Source organism: Heloderma suspectum, chromosome 6 (genome assembly GCF_057233095.1).
Source record: "Heloderma suspectum isolate Gila_16-S chromosome 6, 16-S_ref, whole genome shotgun sequence".
Taxonomy (NCBI): domain Eukaryota; kingdom Metazoa; phylum Chordata; class Lepidosauria; order Squamata; family Helodermatidae; genus Heloderma; species Heloderma suspectum.
In genome coordinates, this window is record NC_139463.1 from 67426859 (window position 1) to 67439771 (window position 12913).

Consider the following 12913-nt stretch of genomic DNA (forward strand, 5'->3'; position numbering starts at 1 on the left):
GATGGCATCAGGTTGGGGAAGGCTGTACCTGGGGGGGTATACCATAAGAACGTAAGAAGAGCCTTGCTGGATTAGACCAAGGGTGCATCTAGTTCAGCATTCTGCTCACACAGGCTTTCTTCACACTGAGCTATTATCCTGAAATTAAGATGGCTCTCCCGATGCTGTGATCTCCTGCACTAGATGCCCTCTGTTCTGTTTTTTAATAGATAGCAGGTAATGAGCTACCAAATTACCCCGTGTTCCGCTTCAGTTTCCTCTGTGAAAAGAGGAAAAGTGGCAAGAAGAGGAGTAAGATCAATGAAAGGGAATGGAAGACTCAGATACTGGGAGAAGGAGGGGGAAAGGGGAGCGGGGAAAGGAAGCACGTGAAAAAGGGAGTCGTCGTGATCCTGCATTTAAAACAGAAGCAGAAAGCCCAGTTTTAAATGCAGGGTTTTAGGCTGGTGTAGAGATGCTCATGGCCAACCAGCTGTCAACCAGGAACCCACCAACAGGACATGAGTGCAACAGGATAACTTTTTAAAAGGCTTTTATACCTACATGAACCACAGATATTTGGGGTGGCTATTGGAACTCTAGCTGCCTTTCTGTTCTGCAGTGGCTTTTGCTTTGTTTTCCTCATGGTATTCAGTTTAAAGTTCTACTCATAGTTCTTGAATGTTTATATTTTATCTATCTTTTTTCACTCTCTTTATTCTGTAGTGCATTTTATTTCATTCTTCTGGCACCTTCTTGCTTTTATAAACTGAAGTTTTGCTCATCTGTTACTCATCTTCTCTCTTTCTGATCGCTACTTGAGGAACCCCCTGCCTTCTGTTGTATGCCCCACTCTGTTTCTTCCTTAAGGGCAGACTTCCCCAACCTGAAGCCCTCCAAATGTCTTGGGCTACAACACCCATCATCCCTGACCACTGGCCTTGCTGGCTGGGCCTGATGGGAACTGTAGTCCCAAACATCTGGAGGGCGCCAGGTTTCGGAAGAAGACCTGCCTTTTAAAAACTTTCTTTGCAAGTTAAGATCTTCCAGCTTCCAGCTTTCCCTTTCGTTTTGTTGCTTTCTCTCTCTCTCTCCCCCCCCCCTTCCTTCCTTCATGTCTATCTATGGAAACAGACAATAGGTCTTGAGAGGGCATAAAGTGTTCTGAGAGAAGTTTCGCTTCCCAATGTGTACACACATATTTCTTTGCCCAACTCTTGTCTCTTATCAAATAGGTTTTGTGGTATTTTGAAGCAATACAAAACGCTGCAAAACCTGTTTAACATAGGTGAGATGGAGCAGCAATCTTTCTTTCAAATCACCTTCAGTTCTAGAAAAAAAAAAAAAAAAGCTCTCAGTGACCAGAACGAAATGCTCAGTATTTGATACCTATCCGGGAAACTCAGCCACACTTCCAAGCTGTTGGTGGTGGGTATTTGCAGGGGAGAAGCGTCAGGCAGGAGGTGGAGTGTTCATGTTGTACTCTGCCTGCCTTTTTCCTCCTGCAGTCTTCCCTCGCAGTCACTTTTCACCCAGTCGGGGCTCTGAATGCATGTTTGCTGCATCAATTTGGGGAAGGCAGGGGAAGGGTTAAACACTTCCTCCTAGCCACACATGTCCCCTGCAAATTGTTCCTCTGCATCACCTCTTTGTTGCAACAAAGCATGGACAGGGGGCTCAGATGTGGTTGGCCACCCAAAATTTTATTCTAGTCTACTTCCAGTCCTAGATGATGAGCTGTGGGCAAGGTTGTCTCTTCTTAACCGTTGTACAGCACTTAAATGTTGTAGATCACAAGCTGAATATGAGCCAACAATGTGATGTGGCTGCAAAAAAGGCAAATGCTCTTTTGGGCTGCATTAATAGAAGCATAGCTTCCAAATCCCGGGAAGTACTAGTTCTACCTTCTACTCAGCACTGGTTAGGCCTCATCTGGAGTACTGTGTCCAGTTCTGGACACCACACTTCAAGAACGATGCAGACAAACTGGAAAAGATTCAGAGGAGGGCAACAAAGATGATCAGCCAACTGGAAACTAAGCCCTATGAGGAGAGACTGGAAGACCTAGGCATGTTTAGCCTTGACAAGAGAAGACTGAGGGGAGATAGGATAGCGCTCTTCAAGTACTTGAAAGATTGTCTCAGAGAGGAAGGCCAGGATCTCTTCTCGATCATCCTGGAGTACAGGACACGGAATAATGGGCTCAAGTTCCAGGAAGCCAGATTCCAGCTGAACATCAGGAAAAACGTCCTGACTGTTAGAGCAATACGATAAGGGAACCAATTACCTAGGGAGGTGGTGGGCTCTCCCACATTGGAGGCCTTCAAGAGGAAGCTGGACAGCCATCTGTTAGGGATGCTTTGACTTGGATTCTTGCATTGAGCAAGGGGTTGGCCCTGATGGTCTTATAGGCCCCTTCCAACCCTACTATTCTATGATTCTCTAAATGTTATGGAAAATAATAATAATAATAATAATAATAATAATAATAATTTCTTTGCTTAGAGACTGGAGCTCTCTGATTGCCAAGTGCTTGGAATCAGCACCAAGGCATAGATATTCCCATCATGCTCTACTTCAGAAACTCCCCAAGAAGATATCTGTCTGGCCACTGTCAGTAGACAAAAATCCTGTGGCACCTTACAAGAATGAACACTTTTATTGTGACATAAGCTTTTACGGCCAGAACTTACACAAAGTCTCGGGCAGCTTCCCCCAACCTGGCACCTTCTAGATGTTAGGGTCTACAGCTCCAGTCAACCCTGACCATTGGCCATGCTGGCTAAGGCTGATGGGAGATGTAGTCAAAAACATCAGGAGGGCACCAGGTTAAAGAATGCTGATCTGGGGAGACTGCACCAGACTTGAAAGTTTCCATACAACTACAACAAGCAATTACAAAGGAAGACTCCTGTGTGTTGAAGCTACTGAGTTATAATTCACTTTCAGAGTTGACGCTATCAGGAGGTCAGCAGGGGAAGGGAGTGGCTGGCTGGCTCACTACAGAAAAGAATGGTTCCTCCTTAGGTATTTATGTGTACACTATTCATCTTGCTGTGCCAATTAATTACCAGTTGGGTGTGGGTCACACCCACTCTGCACTTTTGACTGGTTCACACTTGTGCTCCGCATAATACTGTCTTGTACTGCTTGGCCTTTTGGACCTCCCTCTGTGAAAACATTTCCCCACCCCACCTCCTCTCTGTGCTCATGGTAAATATAACAACCCACTGAAGGTTACCACATTATACCACAATAAATCTGTTAGTCATTAAAGGTGCCGCGAGACTTTGTGTTGTTTTTGCTGCAACAAAGGGTCAAACTATACATTAAGTTAATTATGTAGCTGAGGCTTACCTTTCTTTTTTTTTCTTTCTTTTTTAACTCTAGAGTAAATGTGTGTGGCCCTGATTCAAATCAAGAGGATTAAACTCCCCCCCGCCACCATTTGCTTCCCCAAATCCCACCCCACTCTTTGTTTACACATCACCATGGCAAGGCTGACTGAAAGTTATGGGAATTGCTGTCCAGCACATCTGGAGGGCACCACATTGGGAAAGGCTGCCCTGACATATTTCATGCAGTTTCTAACCACTTGCTTACATTGTTTGTTTATTTACCGTATTTGTATACCGCTCCATATCTAAAACAGATTTCGGAGCAGTGAACACAAAAGATAAAACAGTAAAAAGATTAAAAACCACCTGAAAATCATGCTTTAAAAATAAAACAAAATGCCAACAGAAACTGTAACTAGCCAATTAAGGAATACCTCCTGGAACAGTGCTGTTTTCAGGAGGCACTGGAAACAACGCAGTGTTGGTGCCTGCCTGACCTCCAGGGGCTGGGAGTTCCAAAGAAAGGGGGCCACCACACTGAAGGCTCTTCTCCTGGTGGACTCCAACTGGGCCATAGGACCACATGAAACCACCAGGTGCAACCACATTGTTCATACATTGCAAAAATCAGTGGTTTGCCCTATTGGTTCTAACCCCCAAATGACTTTGTGAACTCTGCCCACATGCTTCCAACAAATAAAGGAACATCAAAAGTTTCTTCACAGATTATGCATGAATGATCACTGTTTGCTCCAAACATCAAGATGTTACCAGGCCCATAACAACAAGGTGCTTGCATGCTTAATGCAGGTTGAGCCCCTCAACCCAATCCATGTAGACATTCACTTAGGGTGCAATCCTATGCATGTTCAGACAGAAAAAAGCCCTACAACTCCCCACATTCCCTAGCTACCCATTCGGGCTGGAGAATGTGGGGAGTTGTAGGGCTTTTTTCTGTCTAAACATACATAGGATTGTGCCCTAAAGGGTGGATATGTGACATTTTAATTCTTCCATGTTAAATGCACACTATTTCAAGATGGAGTGGGGGACGGGGGAATAAAATTGGTTAGTGGGCCTCTCCTGGATAAACCCTCAGAGAACCGAATTAAACTAAACTAACCTACAAGATTATAAAGCCACATTCAGGCTACGCAAATTCCAATTAAAATAGTCCAGTTTAATTAAACTGGACAAGATTTCAGGGCAAACGGCAGTTCCCCAGGAATGATTCAAATGAGAGTAACAAAGAGGGTTTTTCAGGTAAAATGGTTAAACAGATGATGTTTTTAAGAAGTGAGAGCACGTGGGTCCCACTTACAGCTTTCCAGCATGTATTTTGTATGCTCCAAGTCCTGCACTGATATGGATGAGGCCTGGAGTGAACTGATGAGAACCTGAATTCAAGATCCTGCTGGAGACTATCCTGCTCCTATGGCCTTCAGGGGAGGGGGCTGATCTCCCAGCCGGCTGGTGCCCCAGAACACTGAGACCCTAAGCCATGCTATAAGGTACATATTTCCAAGTGCTGGCAAGGCCCAGCTTCCCATGGCTTTGGAGGCAGCAAGTACCTGGAACAGAGCAAGCAACCAGTGGGCAGCCTAGGAAATAGGGATGGGAGAACCAGTGATTTGCAAGCTCACCTAAATCCTCCAAAGATCAGGGCAAAGCTCGTTTCGGCTCGCTCCCATTTTTGTTTTTGACCTGTTGTTCTGCTCGTTCGAACGGGAAAAGTATGCATTTCTGTGCATGTGTTTCAAAAGTGTGCGCATCACCCCCACTGACTAAAGCATGTACATGTGCATTTCCTGGAAAACGCACATTTTGAATTGTGCTTTTAAAAACAAAGCATTTTTCAAATGTGATCGCAAATTTGGGAATTTGCAACATTTCTCCAAAAAAAAGTTCAGCACTGCAAACAGGGCATATTGGCATTATTTGCAAACAGAAACAAAATCCTTGCCCATCCCTACCAAGAAGCATAGTGGGAAACTCTTATGGTTTCTCTCCTGGAAGCTGCAGAACCTTGCTATGAGGGAGTCCAGCAAATCCTGGCACCTTATAGCCGGCAGTGGACACAGGGCTGGCTCTGTGACACGATCTGATTCTCTCCCAGGAACAAGAGGGTTGGGTCTGTGGTGTTATTGGGCCAGCTTGAACTTCCTTCTGGGACTAGCAGTCCCAGTGCCACTAGGAACAGGGAACTGGTGCCTGACCCTGTAGGTATTTCTGCTGTGAGCCTTACAGTGCCTGATGTACAAACGTCTTGTTTGATGGCTCTCATGTACAAAGCTGGGTGCAGCTTGCCAGCTTTATTCACTATGTTCTCTCTCTCCTGAAATCGTCTACTGAATATACACTGAAAATATTTCCAGACTATGTATAGTGTCCATGTTGGGCAATGTCTAGTATTCATATTTCATAGAATCATAGAATAGTAGAATCATAGAATAGTAGGGTTGGAAGGGGCCTACAAGGCCATCGAGTCCAACCCCCTGCTCAATGAAGGAATTCAAGTCAGAGCATCCCTGACAGATGGCTGTCCAGCCTTGTCTTGAACGCCTCCGGTGTGGGAGAGCCCACCACCTCCCCAGGTAATTGGTTCCATTGTCATATTGCTCTAACAGTCAGGACGTTTTTCCTGATGTTCAGCTGGAATCTGGCTTCCTGTCACTTGAGCCCATTATTCCGTGTCCTGCACTCTGGGATGATCGAGAAGAGATCCTGGCCTTCCTCTCTGTGACAACCTTTCAAGTCCTTGAAGAGCGCTATCATATCTCCCCTCAGTCTCCTCTTCTCAAGGCTAAGCATGCCCAATTCTTTCAGTCTCTCTTCAAAGGGCTTTGTTTCCAGTCCCCTGATCATCTTTGTTGCCCTCCTCTGAACCCTCTCCAGTTTGTCTGCATCCTTCTTAAAGTGCGGAGCCCAGAACTGGACACAGTACTCCAGATGAGGCCTAACCAGTGTGGAGTAAAGGGGAACTAGTACTTCCCGGGATTTGGAAGCTATGCTTCTATTAATGCAGCCCAAAAGAACATTTGCCTTTTTTGCCGCCACATCACATTGTTGGCTCATATTCAGCTTGTGATCAACAACAGTTCCAAGATCCTTCTCGCTTGTAGTGTTGTTGAGCCACGTATCCCCTATCTTGTAACTGTGCGTTTGGTTTCTTTTTCCTAGGTGCAGAACTTGGCATTTATCCCTATTAAATGTCATTCTGTTGTTTTCTGCCCAGCGCTCCAGTCTCTTTGATCACTATCCAGATCACTTTGAATTTTGTTCTGTCTTCCAAAGTATTAGCTATCCCTCCCAATTTTGTGTCATCTGCAAATTTGATCAGCATTCCCTGCACCTCCTCCTCCAAGTCATTAATAAAAATGTTGAAGAGCACTGGGCCCAGGACTCAGCCCTGCGGTACCCCGCTCGTTACCTCTCCCCAGTTTGAGAAGACCCCATTGATCAGCACTCTTTGAGTCCGATTCTGTAGCCAACTGTGGATCCACCGGATCGTTGTTTCATCTAGCCCACTTTGAGCTAGTTTGCTCTTCAGGATATCATGGGGCACTTTGTTGAAAGCTTTGCTGAAGTCGAGGTATATGATGTCTACAGCATTCCCACGGTCCACAAGGGAGGTTACTTGATCAAAAAATGAGATCAGATTTGTCAGGCAGGACTTGTTTTTGACAAATCCATGTTGGCTTCGAGTAATCACTGCATTGTTTTCAAGGTGCTTCCAGATGGATTGCTTTATCATCTGCTCCAGAATTTTCCCAGGGATTGATGTCAGACTGACTGGTCTGTAGTTCCCAGGTTCCTCCTTTTTACCCTTTTTGAAGATAGGGACAACATTAGCCCTTCTCCAGTCATCTGGCACTTCCCCTGTCCTCCATGATTTCTCAAAGCGAATAGACAGTGGTTCTGAGAGTTCTTCTGCCAGTTCCTTTATTACTCTAGGATGCAGTTCATCTGGCCCTGGAGAGTTGAACTCATTCGAAGTAATTAGGTGTTCCTTGACCATATGCCTATCGATCTCAAGCTGCAATCCTGCCCCTTCAGCCTGTACTTCGCCTTTGCCAGGGGGGTCATAGACCCTCTTTTGGGAGAAGACTGAGCCAAAGTAGGAATTGAGCACCTCTGCCTTTTCTTTGTCATCTGTTATCGTTTTGCCATCCTTATTTAATAGCTGAAGAACCATTTCTTTCCTCTGCCTTTTCCTATGCACGTAGCTGAAGAAAGCCTTTTTGTTGTTTTTAGCATCCCTCGCTAACCTCAGCTCGTTCTCAGCTTTAGCCTTCCTGACACCATCCCTGAAATTCTGTGCTACCTGCCTGTACTCTTCCTTTGTTACTTGGCCTTCTTTCCACTTCCTATATGTGTCCTTTTTTGTTTTCAGGTCATCCCTAAGCTTTTTGTGAAGCCACATTGGCTTCTTCTGTTGTCTTCCACCTCTTCTTCTTGTTGGAATTGTTTGTAATTGTGCCTTGAGAATTTCCTTTTTTTAAAGCTCCCACCCATCTTGGACTCCTTTTCTCGTTAGCGTCGCTTGCCATGGGACCTTACTTATCATTGTTCTGAGTTTATTAAAATCAGCTTTCCTAAAATTCAGGGTACGCGTTTGACTACACTCGGCTTTTGCTTCCCTTAGAACCAAGAACTCAAGTGCAACATGGTCGCTTTCCCCCAGAGTTCCTGTAACTGCTACTTTATCCACTAAGTCATCTCTGTTGGTTAGGATCAAGTCAGGGATAGCCGATCCTCTAGTTCCTTCTTCTACTTTCTGTAGGAGGAAGTTATCTGACACACAAGTCAGGAATTTCCTGGAGGGGCCATGTTTTGCAGAATTTGTCTCCCAACAAATATTGGGGAAATTGAAGTCCCCTATTACTATTACATCATGCTTCCTTAAAACACTGGCTATTTGCTTTTCAAAAATTTCATTCTCGTCTTCTCCTTGGTTGGGTGGCTGGTAGTAGACTCTGACCACCAGGTTCCTTTTATTCTTTGCTCCATTTATTTTGATCCAGATGCTCTCGATGGGGCTACCAAGCTCATCCTCCTGTATTTCTGTGCAGAGATATCTATTTTTCACATACAGTGCAACCCCACCTCCCTTTCTGTTCCTCCTGTTCTCTTTGAACAAGTTATATCCTTCAATTGCTGTATTCCAGTCATGAGAGGCATCCCACCAAGTCTCAGTTATACCGATCAAGTCATAATTTCCCTCCTGTATTAAGAGTTCAAGTTCGTTCTGTTTGTTTCCCATACTCTGGGCATTAGTATATAGACATCGAAGACCATGTGCTTCATAGTCTGGCTTTCTTCCTACATGTGTCTGAAGACTATTATTGGGCGCTATCAGAGCAGTTCTCTCCGTTGCAGTGCATGCGCCTATGTCCATTGTTACCCCCAACATTACATCTCCCTTCCCCATAGGATTCAGTTTAAAGCCCTCCTGATAAAGTTCTTCATGCTGTGGCCAAACACATTCTTCCCATCCTTTGTGAGGTGCAACCCGTCCCTTGCCAACAGCCCATCTTCCAGGAAGTATAGCCCGTGGTCCCAGAATCCAAATCTCTCTCGTCGGCACCACCTTCGTAGCCAGTCATTCACCCGGAGTATTTTTTGTTCCCTTTCTATCCCTCTTCTAACTACTGGAAGGATGGATGAGAAAACTATCTGGGCCCCAAAGTTCTTGAGCTTCCTTCCCAAAGTTTCAAAGTCTGACGTGTTTTCTTCATAGCTCCGCTTGGCAGTATCATTTGTTCCCACATGGATGAGAAGAAAGGGATACCTGTCAGTGGGCTTTATGAGTGCAGGCAACCTTTCAGTCACGTCTCTAATTCGTCCTCCCGGGAGACAACATACCTGGCGAGTCACGGGTCTTCGCGACATGCTTGGGTCTCTTCGCGACATACTTGGGACATACTCTATTCTAAATTTTCTTATTGCTCAAAACCTGACCCCTACTCCTCTACCCTTTAGGGTGGCCATCTACACATCACCAAAAAAGAGGGCATCGATTTGCATAAAACGTCCATATGTTAATTGATATGTATAGATGCACATTAAGAAAGAATTACTATAAGTTAAATAGAAATACAATATATCTCAGCATAATGGGAACGACTGGGACCAGGTGACCTGTGTGCCTGCCTGCTCACTCAAATGTTTAGGCAGTAACTGTTGGTGGCCAACTTCCAGGCCCGTGCTGTCCCGGCTCTGTATGGTTATCTTTACCAGACGGCCCTTGAAATGGAGGATGCTGTGAAATAGAGGACTGCCCTGTGACAGCTCTTCCAATAGAAGACTGTCCTCTATAAAGTAGGGCACATGGCTATGTCCTTTGATGAGCAAGGACCCGCAATATGATACATTTCAAGGAAGTTCAAAATGGTCCCGTGCTGAAAGCAAGAACATCCCGCTCTTCACACAACTAAACCTCCAGGTTAAACATCTCCGGGGCTGCCTGCAATCTGGTAGGGATCATGCCTGCTTTGGCTGGGACCACAGCATTAGCTTTGCTACCACAATTCTTCAGAAGCGGGGTTTGGTTTGCCTATGCTTTCACTGGAGCATCTTCCATGATCAAAGACGATGTCTTCTCGCTGTATTTTAATCACTAAAGTAGCCGCATTTTTGTGATATTTGAACCCTTTCCCAGCCTACTGTCTCCTGCAGTCTCACAAACTCCTGCAATATCAGGTGAAATCTAGACCTAAAATATGCCTGTACGAGACCCAGCCAAGTGCTTCTGCAACAGAAGGATGACTGAGCCCATGCTATAGTGTAATCTAGACCCAAACTAATGTTCTCAAGTCAAAATGTTCATGCAAACTCAACGTTTTGAAGGTTTGAAAGAGGAAACGAAGTTTGATGAGGGATTGCTGCTTGTAGCACGTATGCTCATCCCGCTTTCTAGTAAACAGGGTGTTTTCAGACAGATGGCTCCTAAAAGACGTTGTGCAGCTTTTCTGTCGTTTCCCTTTAACAGGTTTTTTGTGGAAAGAAAAAAAGACCGAAGAAGCAGCGGGAAAACAAGGCAGAGTTTCAAGCGGAAGATCACACTGTTTAGGACCCACATAAAATCCCGTGAATGGAGCAAGGCGATTGATCAAAACCCGTTTCAAAACCCTGCAAAACCTGTTTGGCCAGAGGCAACCACAGGACAAAAGCAATGTATATGCACAAACAATAGAAAGCAATGCCTCTCTCAAGCCACTTTCAAAACGTGCTGTGTCTGTCTCCAGCCTCAAAACCCAATTATGCATTTTTCCTGCCAGCAAAAACCTATGTGTGAAAGCATCCAGGGGCCTTTTACTGAATCAAACAACTGACAACGCGGAAGGAATGGCACTCAGCGCGAGCAGAACTGCCTGAAATTCAAGTCAATAGATGGATTTTCCATAGAAAATCTACTGCCAGAGGCTTGGAAAATAGAATGCAATGGAATTCCTCTTGCCAGCTTTGCAGTTCCCTACTTCACCTAATGGGCCAGTCCTAGAAAAAATAAAGCCCGCTCAGTTCACCTGGTTTACAACTGGGCTGCAGAGTGAGAGAAAGAGGGTGAAAGCAAAGCTCTGCTATTAAGTTATTAATGCTACAGGAGGCCTGAACAGGAACGTGTGCTTCAAGAACGAGCTGGGACATGCTTCTGAAATCACTCGAGGGTTTAACTTGGCGATTATGTCGTCAGCGGCAGACAGCTGCAAGATGGAATCCCCAGGGTTCGGAATCTGCCAGTGTTTGGGGAAATGTCAGGAGGGTAGGGGAAATGCAAACAATTAGGACCTGAAACAAATTGGGATGGGTGGGGTGGACTTTTTCTCTCCTGTTGCCTGTCGTATTTTATTTTATTCCCCTCTCAAGGGAGCTATCAGCAGGGCTGGGTGTAAAATTCTCATTCTGCACTTGGTTAATCACATTTTAGTATCCAGAGAAAAAGTGCATTCTGCAACCCAAGAAATGAGATAACAATTTACTGCATTTTGCGTGCTGATTGTGTTTGTAAGTAGCGATGGGTAGCTATGCAGAGCACTGAGCCGGCTGACTACTGACATCCTGTTCATTCTCCGCTCTGGCATTCAAGATTTCACCATAAATATTTTCAAACTTATCTTCACAGCCATGAGTGCTAGAAACTTGCTGCCTTTTACAAACAGTGAATCCTGAGTGTTTTTAGGAGGCTGAATTCCATAACCATCACCAAATACCATTGCACTTGTGCAAAGTATGAAACAGGTACAGCCCTGGCTCGCACTGCAAGAGATCCAACATGCGCTTTTCATTACCTTCTCGGTGACAATGGTTGCGGAGGACAGTGTGAGACTGGTGGGTGATTCCGAACGCTTCTTGTGCTTCTGTTTAGGCCTTTCCTTGTCCTTCCGACTCTGTAAAAGGAAGTTCAAAAGACAAGGTTTTCCTCCTCCCAGCAGCAGGTAAGAAAGGAAGCAGTAAGGGAAAAGGCATCAGGCGAGGCTGACAATCAAGAACGTATTTCTCACAAACTGTTACCTTACCCCACCTTCCAGAACAGCTCAGCCTCCTCCCCTCAAACATCTGCCTGGAGTTACCACCTCTCCAGATGCAGGCAACATCTGGCACACACAAAACACTGACAGAAGACAACCCCCAAATTCATATCAGGTTCAGATAAGTTGAGCTAGAAATTTATGTATAACATGGAAGAAATGCAAGGTCCTTCAGATACATATCCCCAGGGAAGTTCTTCTTGTGGGCCAGCTTCATCAGAGATTGCATTTACTAAAAAATAAAATCTTTAAATCCCAAGCCAAGGTTGTCTAGGCTTTTCAGTGCCCAGAAAAGCTGAATACTGCCACCCAAATAAAATAATTAAATTCTGCTTAGATCTGCTTACTCTGTGTTATGGCTCATTCGTTTCTGGGGAGGGGGGAGGGGAGACTCAAGTCCCATCCTGTGGACCGCTGGAAAACCTGCTCACCAACCATGGCTAACATATCTTTGCTGCCTCAGGGATTAGAAACATACATTTCTTTTAAATTAAATTAAATAGCTTAAATTACCAGCTTTTGTACCCATTATCAAAATTCCCCCCCTTGTGGGGTATCATTTGCAGAAGTACAGAACACACCCAGCCCTGCTGAAGATTTACCAGCAACGTCGGCAGAGCCCTTGACGAGTCCATGTGGAGGCGCTCCTTCTTACTAACATTTCAAAGACTTAGATGTATTCAAGGGATTTACTGGATAAATTTATGAGCTTCTATCTGGAGTCTTTTGGAATGAGGAAGAGGCTTGGCTGTTGTGGCTTGCGTAGCCTTTCCTTCCACCCCGTCTCCCTTCTGGTTCACGTCAGGGACAGCCACGGTTGAAAAAAGGATATTAGGTGTCATGGGCTCAAGCTCCTGTAACATCTTCCTAATTCACTCATTCGTTTGTTCCTAACATTGGCAAATATTTGGGGAGCACACCACATAGTTCAGCAGTCGAGCAGTCCAACGCCCGGCATCTCCAGTTAAAGCAGGACTGGGGAATCTCTTTCAGGCCAAGAGCTAAATTCCATTTCGGAAAAGGTCTGGGGGGCCACATTCCAGTTGTGGGTGGTGTGAAAGACAAAGG

General features: G+C 45.1%; 1 protein-coding gene across 7 annotated transcripts in view; it reads right to left on the bottom strand.

The window, feature by feature from the left end:
- The window catches only part of MLLT6 (MLLT6, PHD finger containing), a 145367-nt gene that overhangs the window by 52988 nt on the left and 79466 nt on the right, over positions 1–12913 (bottom strand). For all 7 annotated transcript variants that reach the window (XM_084804714.1, XM_084804712.1, XM_084804713.1 and 4 more), the window contains one exon: positions 11606–11704. In XM_084804714.1, the coding sequence (XP_084660840.1) occupies positions 11606–11704 (99 nt within the window). The remainder of the gene's footprint in view (positions 1–11605; positions 11705–12913) is intronic.